This window comes from Musa acuminata, chromosome BXJ1-7, assembly GCF_036884655.1.
Source record: "Musa acuminata AAA Group cultivar baxijiao chromosome BXJ1-7, Cavendish_Baxijiao_AAA, whole genome shotgun sequence".
NCBI lineage: Eukaryota > Viridiplantae > Streptophyta > Magnoliopsida > Zingiberales > Musaceae > Musa > Musa acuminata.
Genome location: NC_088333.1, coordinates 6741851 through 6761561, shown reverse-complemented (window position 1 = coordinate 6761561; position 19711 = coordinate 6741851). Strand labels below are relative to the sequence as shown.

Sequence of the window (19711 nt, the reverse complement as noted above, 5' to 3'; positions counted from 1 at the left end):
TATCCCCTAGATCAAAGTGTGGATCTTAAAGCAGATCAACGGGATTCTCCGAGCCAATCATAAAGCGTCATGGACACGAATCCACGGCCTCCGCACCCTCTTTTTCTTCCCTGCCTCCGGTCTCCTGTCGTTGCAGCCCCGCCGTCCCCTGTGATTTTCTCTTGCGGCGATCGCCGATCCTTACTGGAGGCACCCTTCGATGGAAAGAGGTGACCCTTCTCTCTCTCTCCCTTCCTCTCAACCGTGCCTTCTGTGTGTGTGTATGTGTAGCTAAGTGCGACGAGGAGCGCCATTTTAGGGTAATGCCGAAGAAGGGGATAAGAATTGATTTTTTTTTTTTATTTTAAATACTTTTTTTTTTAGATTTTTGGCTGTTCGATCAGCCGAGAGCTTGATTTCTTGGCGTTCCTTTATTTGGTTTGAGTGGTGGAAGAGCAATGGATTGACCCTAGAGCATTATATTGTTCTGATGAGGTGCGGTAACTCTGAAATGAAAGGTAACAACTTGGAGTTAGATCAGGTCTTCTATTGCCAGAGTATTTTATTTCTCTTCGTGCGTCATGTGATGTACTCTTTCTTCTGAGCGGGAGGGAAAGAGTGAAATAATTTAGGGTTGTAACCAATTTGAACACTGGAAGAGACTGTTTTAACTTTCTGATTTTTTTAAAATCGCTTTCACTTATTAGAAGTTACACAACTTTTCTCAAAAAGTAAAAATTAATAAATAAACGTTTTAAGATGGTGCGTTTTTAGATAGTAGAAGTATGGAGGTTCTGATGGATGGTGGAATTGACATGCTTGAGGTGCCCATGGAGGTTCTTCTGAGGCAGTGTTTAGGTTACATAGCCTACCTGATCTAGATCAGATTGTCAATCTTCTATGTTTTTGTCTCCTTTTACCTGTTTTTATTCTGTTACCTACTTGAACTTTACATTGTTGTTGTCCTCGTGCTTTAGGCGAGAGGAAATATGTTTGTCAAGTTTTGACTACTCTGTTCAAGAATGATTTCTTGCACTTCTTGCATCTTCAAGTTATTTTAACAAAGGTTGAAGCAACAAATATGTAATTGATGTAATCCTATAAAATCACTGTAGGACACTCAGTTTGGTATTTGCATGAACTTAACCTCATAATGATGAAGATGGAATTACGATACTTTCTCTTCACCCTCCTGCCTTTCCAGTGATGAGTTCATTTTGCATCAGAAGGTTGACATCCTTGTGAATATAGGACATGCTCGCCTGAGAATGTAGCCACTCATATAAAAGACAGATAGTAGTTGTAGGATATGCTTCTCTCATTTGCACAAGATGTGTTTAAGAGAATCAAATAAATTTGGAATAAGGAGAGGACTCGTTTGAGGCTTAAAATATGTCTTTGAAAAGGAATAAAAGAAATCAACATAGAATAAAAAAGCTGGTGCGTTTTGTATCATGCAACGTAGGTATTGGAAAGTGGTTAGGGTCAATCATAATTTAAGCTACTTGAGAAACAAGACACCTATTGCAGCTGCAATTGGCTCCTCTACCTTTCAAGTGCATATTTTTGTTCACTTTAGTGTGCTAAATGCAGCTATTGTTGTGTTTGATAAACTTATAGTTTTAGCTTCTGTCCATTGATTATCTGCTCTTGTTATGATAGATCCACGAGCTGCTGTGCCTGGCTATATTCCATCTGATGTTCCTTCCACAGCATCCCATCAGACGTGGGACGTGAGTGGCGCACAGGGAACACCAGATTTGCCACGGATCAATGTAGGAATTCACAGAGCACTGACAAATGCATACTTGGTGATATTTTTGGTAACTGATCCCTATCATGTTTGGACCTTCTTCAGATGTTACCACTGCGTTCTGGTAGTTATGGGTTGGATGATCATGCTGGAGTGAGCAGTCATGCTATGACCAGGCTTGGTGGGTTGGCTGCTGGAGATAGCATTAGAGCATTGGAAGGCCCAGTTTTAGCAAGAAGAGATGTTCCATTAAATATCAACCATAACATCGTGGCCAATGGTCTATCGCCTGAGGAGTCCAACATTCTTTTTGTTGATGGTCTCCCTACTGATTGCACAAGGAGAGAAGTAGGTCGTATCCTTGCTGCTTTAACTTGTCTTCATGGCCTCGGTTCATGATTCTGGTTTTGTTTCTTCTTTGTTAATCCTTAAGTATGTCTTATAAGACTTGTTTCGCCCATTTATTGGGTTCAAGGAAATTCGAGTTGTGCACAAGGAGCCTCGTCGGGTATGTTTCCTGATCTTTACCTCTACTTTTATTAAAAGCTTCAGAAAGGTGCACAAAAAATTAAAAGTTTGAGGATGTCATTGGTTACTGTTGATTGATTGTCCTGGAGAAGAACTTTTCCTACTTGCTTATGTAGTCAATTTGCAACAATTGATGGAAAATTCCTTTAAAATCAATTTATGGTACTACCAGATAATATTTTTGTCTGCAAACAGGTTGCAGTTTCAGTTTAAAGTTTTCTTTCACTTTTTCCTCCTTCCTGATTCATTCAGTAATCTAAAAACCCTTTCTTGCTGGAGCTATTTATATATGTGAACTTTGTGTTATATATCCATAAGTGGTCTTATGGAACAAGCAAACCTAACAGTGATTAGTTTCAAAACCTCAGGCAAGTGGCATTAGATTGTGCAAATCTTATATTCTGATAGTTTCCAGTGGATTGATGCTTCAAATAATAAAGTGTATCAATGTATTATTTTATGTGTAACATCCTGGTTATGATTTTGAGAGATTTATGTACTGTAAAAACCAAAACTTTGACATAAAATTCTACTTCTGTATCTATCTGCATTTTCCTTTATAAATGAAAGACACAATAACACCTTTCACAATCTGAAGTTTGGTATTTTTAATTCAACTTGAGATTTTTGGAGAAAGACACGATAACACCTTTCACAATATGAAGTTCGGTATTTTAAGCCATGCTAGATTCTTCATTGCCTCTATCTTGATCCACTGTTAAGACAACCTTTTACCAACTTTTGTTTAACAACATAATGACATGTATCCTTTTTTTAGGTCATTTGGTATAAAGATCTTCATCTATTAAGTATAGTATGTTTTATTGTTAAGAATGATAAGGCAGGATAGCTAGTTGAAGATTTTGTCATTCTCAATTTTCCCTTCTCTCTTCAGTATTTGCTTTCCTCCATTCTTCCCAGATGTGCCGACATATTGTTTCTTTCCTATTTTCACACATTTGTGTATCAATTGGGTTTCTCATTCCAACAGAAGAATCAAAAGCTAACAGTATTTTTGTAATTGAATATTAAAGGCCACAGGGAATAGTAAACTCCTTTCTGTTGGTGTCCCAGCAGCCACAAAAAAAGCCAAAAAAGAAAAGAAAAGAAAGGCAAAATCCAAATTTGTTGAGAAGAGGGCTGATGTTGTAAGGCAAACAATGCCACCTACCACTCCTTGATGCCATCCACTTTTACTATTTTATTTTGTTTTCTTTCCTTTACCATTTTGGGTTGGGGTGATCCTTCAACCGGTAGAGTGTTTTGGAAGAACTTGCCATGTGCCAATCTTCAAGTGATGGTACTTGCACATATGAGAAGAGAAGGTAGCTGAACACTGTGAGGGGAAGAAGCAAATGGTACACTAATTACTAGAAGGGATTCTGTGGAAGGCGAGGGGATGGCAAGAAATTGACACAAGGCACTATTGCAGAATGCATATGCCAATCCTGCCTTTACTCTGTTGATAGAAGATTGGGTTTCCTCGAACTCCAGCCAACCAGGGAAAACCCACCCCAATCAGGCTGATCAGGTTACCATGGGTCTGGATATGTTTGTTGGCCCATTTTCATGCGATGAAGAACATAGAATTTTAGTTCCTCTAATTTCATATCAAACTAGATTATGTCCTTGTTCTGATTGATGATCTGGTGGTTTTACTCTCAGATTCAAAGTAATGAAGTTGATTAGAGGGTGTGCACTCGTGAAAACTTGCATACCAAACTTGAGTGTTTCCTTCTGCAGCCAATCAACATTTGCCAAGTTTTCTTTCCATCCTTTGCTTGGTTTTGAACTTAATGCTGACAGGATCTACAATATGTACCACTCTTAAATGTTTATTCTTGACTTCTTGTATATAAGCCCATCGTGAAATGCATTAGATAACTTTTGGAAGACATATTGCTAATGCTCCTTTATCCCCCTCTTTTCTTCTTTTGAAAGTTTTGGTTGACCACCACTCTTTTTTTTTTTTTTTTAAGTTGATCCCATTCACACAAAAAAAAGAGAAAAAAGAAAAATCATCCTTATTGTGGGTTATTAACAGAGATGTAAGATTTATCCTGTATTTGAAGTTAATGTTATCACGTTCTTCTCTGGTGCCTTGATTTTTGTAGGATTATGGAACATTATCACTATAAACTATCAAACGGATACCTTACTCTAGCCACTTATGACCATTCATGCTAAGCAGATGAAGTACTTGCTTTTGATGACACAATTTAGAAGTAATTACATTGGATTCACAAATGGAAATTCATAATGTAGAACTTTTTTACCAAAATATTTATAGTTGTTCAAGTGCCTTATTAGTCAAATCTACTAGGCCACGCAAATTTTTCTTTCTTATTATGTTTATCAACAATAACAACAATAACAATAAAACCGTAAGTCTCAACTATTTCTTATTGCATTTATCAATAACCAATTTTAAAATTGAAAAGTCCTGTTACTTTTGGCATGTCGTTGGTATACAAAATTTGTTTTTCGCTTCATGTGATTGATGATAGTTATTTTTCCAATGACTGATGATAATTTATCTAACAGAAATGTGTCATTTTAAATGACTATCTAAAATTTCATACCTTGTATCTGTTTCAATTTCTCACATGTGAATCTATGAAATTAAGTTTAATATAAGCTTACAATAACCTTTTTTCTTTCAAAATGTAGTTGCAAGTTTTCAAAAGAAAGATATGATTAAGTATTCTGATTTATATTTTCAACAATTTAACTTGGTTTCTGAAAACTGCTAGCAGACCGGGGACAAGGCTAGAGTTCTGTGTTTTGTGGAGTTTGACAATGCCAAATGTGCTTTGACTGCACTAGAAGCTCTCCAAGGTAAACTTTTCATGGTACTTTCATACTCTGTTTGTGATTGTCTAGAAGTTCCTGATATTTTATGCACTTGGTACACTCGAAACTAGTCCGGATACAGGTGTCAGTTTGCATTATTAATAGTTTATACGATTGGCATGTTTCTATTGAATTGAGATAAAATTGAACTCTTAAGAAGTATTTTTCTGCTACATGTAGCTAGTTGATCTTATGCAAGATTACCTTGTTGTGTATAAAATGAATGGAAAATAGATGGTACGAATTTGGTCCTAATTGCACAGTTCCTAATTTATCATGCAGGATACAAGTTCGATGATAAGAAACCAGATGCACCGGTCTTGAGAATCCAACTAGTAAAGTTCCCCTTCCGCCCAGCTTTCCGTTCATGATGCCCAGAGATAGTTGAAGTCATATCGGATCCACTCTTACAGTTCAAAGATGTACATCTTTCAAGATGGTTATCTGTTTCTGATTGGAATGACCTCTGTGTCGTGTCGTGTCATGATATCCAGGTAGCTTCTGCACCAAATTAGTCATGCAACCAAATGATCCTACTGATGATATGGATGATGAATGTACCAACAACACTTGATTACAAAATGATTCGCTAATCTCTGTCTCACATATACATCAGGAGCTGGCTGACACACTGCTCTCACCCAGTTTCCTTTTCTTGCTTGGCAGTTGTTGTTCTGGTTGCTTTGTTTCCTCTTGTTGCCCTTTTCAGTTATGGAGACCAATTATATATATAGTTATGCTCTTAATAATATTAATAAATTAGGGATTGATGCTTCATGTTTGTCTCACAAGTGTCGAATCACATTATACAAGGATCACGCTATTGTCATAGAAACCCATGGTTTCGTATAAGGCATCGACGAGGGAAGAATTCGATGCACCGATGAGACGTCAATACATTAGTCATATTCCATGGAGGTGTTCGATGTGCCAGCATCATCTACATCGGCATTCATGTGACGGCATATCCTACGCCAGCATTATGACATCAACACTATTGACCGTAGCTCAGCATCACTCATGCGATCGGATAGACGCTTCCTATGACATGGCTGGGATGCGCCATGGCACATCGATAAGGCCGAGTCACCATCTTTTTTTCTCTCTTTTAACATACATAGTTCAAGAAGCTCGACTTTCCATAATAAGAGTGCTCCCTAACTTAACAGAGGGAAGTCAAGTTTTGCGAGTTCCCTCGAAAGGAGGCTAATAAGTTGCTTGTCAGACACACAAACCATATTACATCTTAAGTTTATCTATCAATATATAGATATAATTTTTACATAATAATTTTCTTCATAAGAATCATATCTCGCTCGATAAATGAATTTGCTGTAGTAGGTGAAAGAGAATCATGCTGAAATCCGGAAGAGCTTCATCAATATATAGACATAGTTCTCGGATATAACTTACTTCATAAGAATCATTTATCGATAAATGAAGTATTGCAATTAGTGAGAGACGATGGTGGAAATTCTAGGAGAGCTCTGTTAATATATATAGACATAGTTCTTGAATATAACTTGCTTCATAAGAATCATTAATCGATAAATGAAGTGTTGCAACTGGTGAAAGATGATCGTGGTGATTCAGGTTGAGCTCTGTCAATATGTAGATACGATTATGTTTCTTAGATATAATTTATCCCATAAAAATCATTTATCGATAAATAAATTGTTGCAACGTGGTGAATTTTGGTTGAGCTCTATCAATACATAGATATAGTTTTTGAATATAACGTACTCTATAAATAATATATAGATATTATTTTGAATATGGTGAATTTTGAGAGTGCTATATCAATAATATATAGATATGATTTTTTGGATATAATTTGCTCCATAAAAATCATTTGAAACTTTGCATGCAAGTTATTCATGTTCACATGATCGATCTCAGATCTCAGATAATATATTTGTAAAGTTCCATCAGTTTATATTACTTCAGATAAAGATAAAATCATCGTTTCTCAACTCCATATCTGAGCATAAATGATATAATTAATTATGCTAAATCAATCATGTCAATCACCACCTTAATAGAAATTTCAATTCATATTCGAAAAATATTTTCGAGTTTTAGTTATCAATAATATATATACATATATTTTCTCTCTCCTATCTTTCCTATGTTAAACTGTATCTCATGTATGGAAGGATCCATGGCATCTGTTCTTATTAAATATTTTGTTCTTATTAAATATTTTATTTAATAATAATGTAATCGTTCTCGTTGAGATTCATAATTTATTATCATGAATTTCTTCATTTATTATGGTTTAAGTAATTTCAGTTTTTTTTATTCATTATAAATAAAATCGTTATTATTAAATTAAATATTTAATATCATTAAAAAAATTATTATTATTCGAACATTACAAATTTGAATTAATTCTTAAACGTTCTGAGTTGATGATAATAAATATTCTTGATGGAAGAACATCTATATAAACGAGGATTTTGGTCCCTAGACTCAATATCTCTTTGAAGTCAAAAGGATTTCCTATATCATTTAAAGCGAGAGTTCTGAGTCGAGAAGTACCAAGAAGAAGTTGCTACAAAAATTCTTGACAACAATGACAGGAGATACGTTATTTCGTTTCCATATTATAATGATTTAAAAACATAAATTGGTACGAAAGAATTCTTACATATAACCAAAGGCACTCACTCTCTATCTTAATGTATCGAGAAAGAGTTTTATCTCTCAATTTAATTTCAGTTTGAATTCTTAGTAACTTTAACTCAGATTCGATTAACTTATTTTTATACTTCAAACTTAAATTAGATTAATTTATTATATTTCAAAAATTAAAGATATCAACAATCAAAATCATATCTATTAATCCACATACGATTTAACTATTTCACTACAAGATCAGTGACAATGACTTTGAGTTATCCTAAAGGTCATCCTCGACACTCTAACAAACCAAAAAATATCCTTCACTGATAAGATGGTGGAGCAAAGGCGGCGGGGCTCGAGCTTAGGTCGGTGAGGAAGAAGAGGAGAGAATAGGAAGGAGGAGAAGAAGAGCGTCATCGTTCCCTCTCATCGTGCTGCTCCTTGTACAGGAAGAGTCCATAGAATCCCCCCACCAAGACAGACCCCGCCACGAGCCAAACTAAAGCCGCCAAAGCCCGTGGCATCACCGAGGACGTTCTGCAGCTGAAAGCCAGTACGAGCGCGGCCGACAGCAGCCAAACAGCCATCTTCAACCTTGCCTTCTCGGCCGGGGGGCTTCCCGGAGCGAGCCGCTCGAACGTCCTGAGACAAAGGAAGAGGAACAGCAGGTCCGAACAGGAGAACAGTACGAAGACGAGCATTGATGGATCGCCACCAAACCTGTAGACGGATATGATGACGCTGATGACAAGGTATAGAATAACGGCCATTGGATCGAAGAGCCAGTTGCAGCGAGCGTTCCGGTCTTGAGCTACCGGTGGTGGAGGTGGCGATGGTCGCCTGTCGTCCATGGCAAGGGGGGGATTGGTTCCGGAGGAGGATGGTGATAATATATAGTGTCTGGTGTGGCGTATGGGGCTATCGTTATGACGAGGGTGATGACCTTTCTATTACATTCTCGAACGCCATGGATTCGACACGACAACTCCAGCGGCGTCTTCTTCTAGTTTGCTTTCGACATCGGATTAATATAGACTTGGATCGGTCTCGAAGTCGGTTCACACTTTTTGTCCCATCAAATTGATCGTCAGCTTAATATATCGAAGCCACAAAAAAACCTGTTTGTACGAGCTGCAGGTTTTTGATCGTACTGATGGCTGAGCCTCATCCATGGAATGCAAGTTCATGAATCTTCCGAGTTATGAAGACGTCAGATCGGTCACTCTCATACGACGCCGTCCGACTTCCTCCGCTCATCTCAAGTTTCTAGATCTCGTGCCTTAGGAGCATGAATGAATGCTAGGAAATCTTGGAAGTATGAAACGATCATAATTAAGATGGTGCCTTGTTGACTTTGAATTGGTTCCTTGATAGCTAAGGAAGAATGGAGGGATGAGGATGAATAATGTTGGGGGAGTGCTATATATATATATATATATATATATATATATATATATATATATATATATATATATATATATATTAGAAACTTAATGTAAGGTATAAGATGGTTCGAGAAATTTCTACGTAAGTCCACGATAAAATAAAATTATATATTATATAAGAAATAACTCCTTTAGTTACCTTAAATCTGAGCCCAAAACCTATTGTTCACATAAAATTATTTATAGGAACAAATTGAGGATTTTTTGCTACATGAATACCTAATCTAAATCCTAATTCTAATCCATCAAGAAGTTTCAATTTAATTATAATTTCAACTAAATAATTAGAACTACTGGTGGTTTAGTGGATGAAAAGACTTACACGTATAGTGTAGCCAAAGATGATAGATACATGGATGTCATAGCTTAGACCAAGGGAAAAAAGCAAGCAATTCACCAACATCCAGAAACATGGTAGAACGAACCTCCACAACTCTCTTCATCCACAGCTGATGGTAGTCATCTTCACCGTTTCTTGGGAATAAATTCCAAAGCTTTGATGTCTTCCTTGCGCCTGCTACAGCGTATCAGCATCATCAAAGAATCGGACATGGAGGATAAGGCAATCCAAAGCAACCAATTCACGCACGAAGATGACAGAATTCACAGCACGTAGTTTGGAAGATGTGGCCCAAAACCTAGCTCGAGCTTTTGACCCTGTCTAGGTTTTGGGCCACGTTTCCGAGCTTATGTTCGTCTACCTCTAGACTTCGATTTCAATCAATGTGATCGAGGTAGCCTCGAGTCAAGACCCAGTCAAATCCAAATAGCTGGTGATGCAGAATGCGAAAACATGTAAGCTTTAGGATAAACAAGAATCTTGAGGTTGGCTTTCGGACTGGAAAGTTGCAGGCACCGGTGATCCTCATTTACATCTTACTGGTATTATCTTGTGGAATACAATTTTCGGCAAATGGATCCATTCATTCGTGTTATGAATGAGTTGGACCACTTCATGGTGGAGATTACCACCACCATCGCTCCTCCATCGATGCCATTCCATGCACGCTCACGCTTCCACTAGCTTTTATGGCCATTTGATCTGTACCTGTACCTCGTAGCCCAGAACAAGAAGTGAAGAAAGTTCAAGGCACTGAGGACACACATGAGCCAGTAGAACTGCTCGAGGTGGTAGTGATTCAAGTTGCTGCCGGACAGCCATGCCTGGTGGCGGCCTCTGCCCGTCACTTTGTTCACGATGGAGACCAGCACCGAGCTGAGGTAGTATCCCATCGCCAGCGACGCCCACGACAGCGATGTCGCCAGCGACCTCATCCCCGCCGGCGCCTCGCTGAAGAAGAACTCGAGCAGGCCGGCCAGCGTGAACAGATCCGCGGAGCCGAGGAACAGGTACTGGAAGGCCACCCAGAAGAACGTGATCGGCAGGTGCTCGGCGGAGTCGAGCAGGCCGGCATCCCTCGCCACCCGCTTCCGCTTCACTTCGACCAGCGCCGCCACGGCCATCGCGACGACCGACAGCACCAGGCCGAAGCCTATTCTTTGCAGGTGAGATATGCCCATTTCGGTGTTGGTGACCTTGCGTGCGAAGGGAACGATGACGTGGTCGTATATCGGTGCCAGGAGCATGATGAAGACGACGGGGAAGACGGGGAGCGACGCCGGCGGTACGGTGAGCCCGCTGACCCGGGTGTCCATCGTGGCTGCTTGCTGGATCGAGAACGTCGAGAGCTGGGCCAAACAGCAGCTTAGCATTATGGTAGACAAGAATATGGGCAGGACTTTGAGGACTATCTTCACATCTTCGACTTCTACTACGGTGCACGCGAGTGCTCTGTGTATGGGCTTCCCCTCCGCTGCTCTGTTAAGGCACTTCAGTTCTTTATCGAGGCCTTCGGTACGTATCATGTCTTCCTTGCTGCTCTCTCTTTCCTTCCCCTCCATCTCGAGTGTCTTCACAGGGCTTGGCACCATGTCGATCACGGCATTCCTCGGGTTCTGATGACAGCTACGGTTCAAGAGTGCAGCAAGCAGAACCTGTTAAAACGGAAACGAGTTAGGAGAAGGCCCAACCCGCTTGTGGTTTGTCCAATCCTGATAACTCGCAGCACCTTGGTTATGGTTGTCAGAGGACTCCCCGTCGGTATCTTGTTTCTGTAAGTTCTGGAGCCTGCAAGGAACACCGGGATGGAGAGCAGTATCGTGACGGTGGAGATCCCAAACCCCCACTGCCATCCCTTGTTGTCTTCCACCCATACGACGAAGGTCACCGCGATCAGGCCGCCGCAGGAGAGGCAGAACACGAAGTAGTTGAAGAAGGTGGATCGTGCCTTGCGTCCCTGGATGGTGCTCTCGTCGAACTGCTCTGCGCCATGGGCAGGGAGGGATCCTTTGATCCCGCCGACGCCCAAGGCCGTGAGGTACAGGCCGGCGAAGAGCATTGCAGCCTTCCCGCCGGTGACCTCTTGGCATGGAGTCTGCAAAGCGTCCGAGATGTCGCAGGCAGGCGGCTTGAGGGCCGCGGACTTGGCTTGCACGGTCAGGATGACGAGTCCCTGTTGACGTCAAATCAAGAAAGCATTGGCAATTAAACTTTGCCCATTACAGAGACCCAGGACGAGCAGCATATGGTTTAGGTTAATTGGGCCTCGGAGGAGTTCAGCCAAGAAGTCTGCAACTCTGGATCCAATCAAAGCTTCCGACGGTATTAGAACAATCATGAGCTCAAATGGATGCTTGTCTAGTCGCTGTCGTGCAACAAGTTATCCCAACTCTCAAGTACATGAGCTGGTGTTGATACACTGTACAAGTGTAACCCACCAACAAGACAAGGAAGGGGACTATGAGAGATCATCAAGCAGACTCTTTGTACTAACCAACAACCATCTACAACGGTGAAATCTATGATTAGGTTGTAGGAGAGTGAGAGTCAGTGGCAGAGACTTTTCTTGCAACCCACACTTGCTAGCAGCAGCAACAGCAGCAGAGTTATGATCACAGTGCCAAAGCAATGCGAGCCCTCCGCAGGCTGGGATTGCGGCTGAGGTGCTTTATGTAACTTCCAAGGGATCCTTTTCATAGGAAAGGCACGTGAATCAAGCTTCTCGGGTAAGTAAATGCTCAGACCTTACCTCATCTGAATGCCATCCTTGAAGTCAGCTAGCTCCAGATTTTTTTTCTCCTCTCTGCACTTTTTCTGGTGTAAAGGGAAAAGTGTAAAGATCCAGAGAGAGAGAGAGAGAGAGAGAGCGCGTTCTTACGGCATCCTTCCTCCAGGAACCAATCAACCAAACCACTCATTACCCCCGTGATCCAGCTTCCTATCAGAATGTGTTCTGATAGCAGCAGCATAATTCATAAATAAATAAATAAATATTTCTCACTCACAATTGTCCTAACAAAAGAGTTATTGGCCAGAATCCATTACGTGCATGAGCTTTTTGTGTGATCCTACTTTTTCTAGGCATATTGGCGAACGGCGTGCAGTCCAGGGTTCTAAGAGACTTGCAGCATCACCACCATGGCTTGTCCCAATCTTGACGGTCACAAACCCTGTTTTGTTTCAGGTGGCTGATGTTGAGATCCAAAGAGGACAAGCTTGAACGCTTGCAGCATCTCTCTTTGAACCTAAAAAAGGAAGAAAAAGGGAAATTGCTTGCTATCACGGACGAGCTACTCAATTTCCCATCCACTAGCTCATATTTCTCAGTCACCAGAACATGTAGGCTTCTCTCATTCGTTCCTTTTTGACTCGGTAAAAGAGCAGCATTTAGAAAGCCATTGCAATATTCCAAGTAATCTCACATCGGATGCTGGTCATGAGAGGATAACATATATATATATATATATATATTTCCAGATTAATGCAAATATTCTTGTGTGCATGATGCACACATGCACCGAAAAGACTAGTAGAACAACGCATGGAACATGAAATTGTGTGTATTCCTTCCCAAGAGGTTAACTATGCATGCTACACAGAAGAATAAGAAACAAGTTAAGCATGTCTTTGTGTGGCCACAGTAATGCTACTTGTCTTTATTTCTCTAGAGCGAACAAAAGGACCACCACCATATCTTAATTACAAGGCCTCTATGATTCCCTTTGACCCATTCCATGGCTGTGGAACCAGATCAGTGCAACATCTCATGATCCCTTGGTATCACACTTGGTTTCTAGCTTACGCTTCGGGGAAGCAAATCATGAAGAGGCTATGTGAAGCACATGGGACTAAAGAGATGGATCAGTCAATGAGGCCCTCTGATATGTCACACAAAAACTGCCATGGTCAGAAGAGAATTCCTAAACGCACGCACTCCATGTACCACAGAAGCATGATCTACTTGTAGGTCAGGGCTCAAATCTGATCCATGCAAAAAGTTTAGGTTTTGTTTGATTGTGTTCCAACTCCTACTTGTGAACCAAAACATCACATGTTCTGCTGATGCTCAATCAGTAGTTTGTGCATACAAAGTTTTTGTCTGCTTATCGCGAATTATAGAGTAAGCATGCTGAAAAACCAAAAGAGGAAGAGAACTCATGGATGGAGGATGCACTCACCAGGAACTCCAGAAGAGCACTTATCAGGTAGATATGATATGTAGTGAAGAAGGCATCAGACAAGAAGCCCCCAAGTAGGGCCAGGAGGAAGGCTGTCCCCATAAAGTTGGTAACAGTGGTGGCTGAGCGAGAGGGCGAGAAGTGCATGAACTCTGCCAAGTAGGTGACCAAGTTGCTTGCGTTGGCTAGAAATGCCATATTCTCCATTATCTCCACAACTGCACCCAAGCAGTAATTTCTGATCATTGCCTTGTCCATGCGCATATAGAAACATGAGCATGTTGATGATGCTAATATGCTCATATGTTATGTCGTGTTCCATCAGAACTACTACTAACAAAGGAAACAAAGACAGAGGGGAGTGGCCTCTTGTTGTTCTCAGAGCTTCTTCTGCACTTAAGCAGTCACACAATAACAGGTGGGAGATTGGAGTTCTTTGACACCACCCCATCACACCATAGATTGAATTCTATGATGCCATATCTTAGATTGCAGAATTAATTCTAGGGAAAATTTCTCTATGGGAGAGTTTTCTGGGGCTCTCAGAAAAGAAAATTTTGCTTCTGCAATGAATGTAGTTCCATTAAATGAATCATGGCATTCATTTAGGATAAGCAACTATCCATGATATGCATGCAGGAAATCAACTAATGAACTGACTGTAGATATCCTTTTGTTGCTACTTTTTCTTCTGATAAAGAGATGATTGATGATTTCAAAAACCATCAAACTATCAACTTTGTTGCCTCAAACAAGAAGGAAGAGAGAGAGAGAGAGAGAGAGAGAGAGAGAGAGAGAGAGAAAAGTGTGAAGTTCCTAGGAATTATCGACTAGCAAGAGACACAGAAAACTGAGGAAATTTTCATGTGCTTGGAAGTTTACCCAGGACAAAGGAAGCTGCAAGCATGCCTCCATGTTTGCTCCTCAAAGCAGGCCTGCTCCTCCAATCCACATAGCCAACCCATCTTTCTGCTTCACGCCCTTCTTCCTGCCATGGAAAATAAAGTTTGTGATCCACTTGGAAGAACAAAAGCATCCCGAGAATAAAGAGAAAGGTATTGAAGCCAGAGTGAAAGGCAACCCACCATATTGCTTCTGCTTTCCCAGCAAACTTACTTGGGTCTGTGACTTGGAGAAGAGGATGAAGCAATTCTGGTGTCTGAGTAGAGAGAGTTGTGGATGGACCCATATTTAAAGGCAGAAGGAGGCCCTACATAAGAGAAAGGTCTAGGCCTTCCAGTTCTACCAGTGACAGTGACTGCAACAAAGGATGAGTCCATGTCAACTGTGCATCCCTTAGATTTGCTACCTTTCAATCTTTTATCACCTTTTTCCTTTTTCTGGGTTAGGTTAATTTATCTTCTCCAGTATTTGTCCCTTCTCTTGCCATGTCTTGCATGTTGACTCCAGCCAAAAATTTCACCTAGAAGCAGGAAACTCCCCTCCAAAGCACCTAAAGCAGGGGGGAAGGTTAAGATAGATGACATAGACAAAGGTTCTTATCTTCTCTTGCTTGGCATTAGAGATATATCCAGACAAAGGTGTAGGAATCATACAAAAATGTGAAGGAATCTTATCCCATTCTTCCAGTTTGAATTTCTAGGCTCATTTAATGCAAAACCATACTGTCATGGCCATCCTATAAACAACTTGTTATAAGACATGAAAAAGAGGAGCTTCTCTACTCTTCTTTTTTCTTCTGATTACTTCAGCACAAAGCCACAGGATCTGCCTTGTCAGTTCAGTGAACTTGATCGGAAGAAAGGTCAATGAAAATTATTTTCAAGGTTGTTTTTTGCATCCTGCCACATGATTCCCCTATCCATGAACTAATTTATCATTTTGTAATCCAGAACCAGAGGAAGTTTTGCTCCTCCATGAATGCACATCAACCGACTAAGTATTTGTTATATGAAAAGTCAACTTGATCCAACTCCTATGCAAATGTTAACTCAAAAGATATTGCATCGCACAACTTCTCTAGGTAATAAAATAAACAGGGCCTTGAATTATTTTTGTGGAAGTTAAGAATATATCATGAGTGTCGAAGTCATCAAATCTTATAAGAGACTCTTCTATACCATATCCAGTGTGAGATGCATAGTGTAATGTTAATTGCAGAATGAAACCAGCTCAACAATATTATGTAGAACTACCAAGACACAGTAAAACAATGAGTAGACTGGTTGATGAACATGATTTCTTCCCAATTTTATGTTTTCTCTCACTATAGGAAGCATAGGAATCTTGAAGAAAAAAAAAAGAAAGAAGCCCTTTGACATTTGAACAGTGCTGCTGTCTCATAAATGTAGAATTTGGTCAAAGTTGGCAAGAAATCACTATCTGCTAGAAATTTTGCTTTCAAATCTCTAGCTTAAAGTCTTTTGTTTTAATTTTTTTCCCTTCAAATCCATGGAGGCAGATAAGTTAGTCTTTTGAATTATAGCAAGTGTGAGAAGCGTGTACAGCTTTCTATTAAAAAAAAGGCATACATGTGTACAGGGACAGACATCAAATGTGACTCTTGAGGAACCAAAATTTAATGTTCTTGGTCAAACAATCAATAGATAAGTTCCAGCCAAGATGGGAAGACAATTACCTCATCAAACTTCCTATGCTTTTGGAGAAGCAATATAAATATTGTATCGGTATGTGTGCAATCAGTGCTGACCTGCATATCATGAAGCATGACATCATAAAGGCACAAATTATGCTGATAAAAAGATGATTAATTTGACTTTTTCTTTCACTTACGGACAGACAAATCAAGAATTCATATCGTTAGACAAATCAAACTCAAGGTAAAATGAGACTGTAAAGCATTAACAAAAATATCATGTGCAAATAAAGCATTCATCATATTTCATCAAGAACTCATTTCAGGAGCATGACTGATTGAGTAGCTGAGAATGAAAAGGGGGGGGGGGGGGGGGTGTGTTGGGGTTAACATCAAAACATCTGTGTCCTTCTAAACGAGCAGCTTATGTTAGGACAATATCTTGATGAAACGAATGCGATCGATAATATTCTCATGCATGCATTCTGCACAGGCACGTTGCTATTGTACAGTGCTCGACTTGGCCCGTCGAGTGATTTGTGGGAACTTGTCCACAAGTTTGATTTGGACCACCTATCAATCAGATTTAAAGCTCTAATCTATTGGCAGTTCAGCCAAACAATGAGCTACAGTGGTCTCACTGAATCCTCTAGAATTCTTTCTCACCTTGCCAAATTCTAAAGACTCATGTCAGATGCATCGGACAACACTGCATAGTTCTCATTGATGTAGTTTGGAACTCTATCGATGCTCATATTACTTGTCCATTAACACTAAACATATCTTTCAAAGCAAACTCACCTCTCACACCTCACAGCAAACAAAAAGCAGAGCACAGAAATGTCAAGGATTTGGTGGGTGGGGGTGTGGGGGGGGAGAGGTCACTGCTCACCCACTCGAGAAGTTATGAGCTGATATATTAGTTGCCAGTTGATTTTGCTTTGTATCTTCAATTCTGTTCCTGCGTATCTGCAACACAGGGATTCAAGAGATATTTAGCACGATATAAAATCATCATGATATGACATGTAATTCATGTCACTGTCTGAGTACAGTAAACTCCATGTTAGGATGCATACTATTCATCATTTCAAAGTGGCTTAATGCTTGCTGGAAGTAAACTCAACGTGAGCAACAAATCCTACAACTTTGTCCTTGTATGGTCCAATCTAGCTTGCTGTGGCATGGTTTAATGCGCTTGACATGTTGAAATGTGTGATTGGCAATTACTGCATCCTATATGCTTCTTGTGGATGTTCTCCATTCTCTCTGAAGTTTCAAGCTTATATGATTCTGCAAATGTCTGCAAGTAATTTACTCACCGAAGGCTGTTATCTGATGATGCAGTTCTTAATTAATCATGTCTCTAATGGTTGACTTTGTGTTATCCCCATGTAAACTTCAGTAGGTTTCATGTAGATGTGTGGCCAACCAAGCACGGAGATCAAACACCTCGACATGGCCATCAGGAAGGTAGGACATCCCTGTGCCCTTCGACATTGCTCATCGAGCAAAAGAAGAGAGCAGGCTGTGAGGCTAAAGATGAATTGCCTGCACACATGCTTGGAAGCTCAGGCAATGAAAAGTAGTATATTAGTACCGACCAAGAAGCAGCTGGCTTTCTTCCAATAAATAAAGTTGTACAGGCAAAATCTTATCATAGCAGTGGATGTCTTCTTCCATGCTTTGCAATCTACGAGTGTCGCTTCGAGTTTTACCTGATGAACTAGGAGACAAGCTCAGGTGACGACAACTGATGAAGCATGCATGTGTCACATATAAATGCGGGTGTTGCGGTTGAGAAGTTTGGGTTGTCTTGGACTACAAACTTGAAGCTGTAATGTCTGCATCCAAGCTTTGCAATCTATGGGCGTTGCTTCAAATTCTGTAGTACCATTCATTGCCTTCCTTTCGTGGGCTCTTTCGTCAACAACCTTTCCGAAGAGGCATGAGCCACCGATTTCTCACAAGGTAAATTGCAAGTGGAGGACAAGCTTCACTAATTAGGACCGAAAACACAGGTGTGGGAGTTGCAGTCGAGATGCTTGCTGAAAGTTCTCTAAGGTTGTTTTGGACCATAAAGTCGAAGCTGAGAAGTCTTATCCAACCTTCGCAGCGTAGATTAGCTGCTTGCTTAGAGGAGGTGAACGCGCAATCTACCAGAAGGAAAATGCCACGTGAACTAGAGGACAAACTTCTCCATTAATTTGTACCGAGAACACAGGTGACAGCAACTGCGACGGCATATAGGAGGATCACAGATGAACATGGGGGTTGAAGTCGAGATGTTTACCCAAGATGCTGCAAGGTTGTCTCGGGCTGCGAAGAACAGGAGAGAAAACAGGAGGTCCACCACTACAAAACTAGGGGCGCCTATTAATTGATGTTTATTTTAAGTCGGGCAAAGAGATCTGAGCAAGATACGGCTCTTGCTATCTCACATAGATCCAGGAATACCGGAAAGGGACATGTTACCCCCTCGGCAAGGTCTCCTGGAATTAATTCCTCTGCTTAGCCTTCCACTTCCTGCATCTAAGCAGTAGACCAGGATTACGATCCGACTCTGCCGAAAGCCTGGTATGCAAGTATCAGCTCTGATGTCAACCTTCCATGGTGCACATCAACTCTGCAAAGAAGCTTACAAGATTGGATTGTAATCTAACAAATATGTCAGCGTCGATGACAGGATCGACAAGGGGAATCCTGAGTTGACTTCGGAGTGGCAGCAAAATATACATCAGGGAACGAACATTTCACAAGCAAAGCACTGACTGCAGAATTATTCTGGGCCTGCTGCTGGACATTGAAGATGCCAAGTCTCTCTGCATTCGCAGAAAATTCACAGCTGACAAGATGTAGATCCTTATTCTTGTTTAATAGATGCATGTTCTTCACGGCTAGTGATCAAATCATATCTGCGAAATGGTCTTATTTCCTGCGATATGTTCTCTTTCGCAGACAATAATATCTCCTAAAGCTATACGGATCTGGAAGAACTTGACAAGTAAAGATCGAGTTCAAGCAGAGAGGGGAAAGGCAAAAGCGGATGTATATCAATCATCATTACTTCAAACGATATTAGTTCGGATTTCACTTCACTTTTCCCTGAATCTGAGTTTATTGCTTCCATTGGATGACATATGGATGAATGAAAATATACATCAAAATAACAAACAAAAAAAATCTAATGCACCAAACTCCTACTAAAAAGAACAAAAATCTTGAAAGTGCCCCAACTTTGTGAGTGGGAAAGAGTGGTTGAATAAAAATGTGGCATATTACTGCCCCTTTTTTTTTTCCTTGAGAAAAAGGAGATTCTCAGTAAGAAAGAGTAGAATCTACTTTGTACCACCACTTACAAAGTTGCTTTTGGAGTCGAAGAATACTCATGGAAAATGCACGAGAATGATGTGTCGAGAGGACATGGGAAGCAGGATTCCACACTGGCGTATA

The 19711-nt window shown here is 40.4% G+C and overlaps 2 protein-coding genes across 2 annotated transcripts; one reads left to right on the top strand and one right to left on the bottom strand.

Annotated features, from left to right (window-relative positions):
* The first annotated feature begins 52 nt into the window (after positions 1 to 52).
* Positions 53 to 5706, top strand: LOC135678505 (RNA-binding protein 1-like). The gene is made up of 6 exons (XM_065191403.1): positions 53 to 209; positions 1642 to 1754; positions 1838 to 2087; positions 2179 to 2240; positions 5017 to 5098; positions 5396 to 5706. The coding sequence occupies exons 1-6, from the start codon at positions 200 to 202 to the stop codon at positions 5482 to 5484; spliced, it is 606 nt and encodes a 201-aa protein (XP_065047475.1). The 5' UTR covers positions 53 to 199; the 3' UTR covers positions 5485 to 5706.
* Positions 5707 to 9960: 4254 nt separating this feature from the next.
* On the bottom strand, positions 9961 to 14944 carry LOC135678504 (protein NRT1/ PTR FAMILY 4.6-like). The gene is made up of 5 exons (XM_065191402.1): positions 14787 to 14944; positions 14584 to 14689; positions 13702 to 13919; positions 11253 to 11696; positions 9961 to 11178 (listed from the first exon to the last, which is right to left on the bottom strand). The coding sequence occupies exons 1-5, from the start codon at positions 14787 to 14789 to the stop codon at positions 10204 to 10206; spliced, it is 1746 nt and encodes a 581-aa protein (XP_065047474.1). The 5' UTR covers positions 14790 to 14944; the 3' UTR covers positions 9961 to 10203.
* Positions 14945 to 19711: the final 4767 nt, after the last annotated feature.

Bases quoted from the DNA above. Each gene is read 5' to 3' on its own strand.
- LOC135678504 (XM_065191402.1), bottom strand. The intron at 13,920-14,583 runs GTAAACTTCCAA...GCTTGGGTGCAG, and splicing joins TGCAGCTTCCTTTGTCCTGG to TTGTGGAGATAATGGAGAAT. The intron at 11,179-11,252 runs GTGCTGCGAGTT...CCGTTTTAACAG, and splicing joins CTCTGACAACCATAACCAAG to GTTCTGCTTGCTGCACTCTT.
- LOC135678505 (XM_065191403.1), top strand. The intron at 2,088-2,178 runs GTATCCTTGCTG...ATGTCTTATAAG, and splicing joins CACAAGGAGAGAAGTAGGTC to ACTTGTTTCGCCCATTTATT. The intron at 2,241-5,016 runs GTATGTTTCCTG...AACTGCTAGCAG, and splicing joins TGCACAAGGAGCCTCGTCGG to ACCGGGGACAAGGCTAGAGT.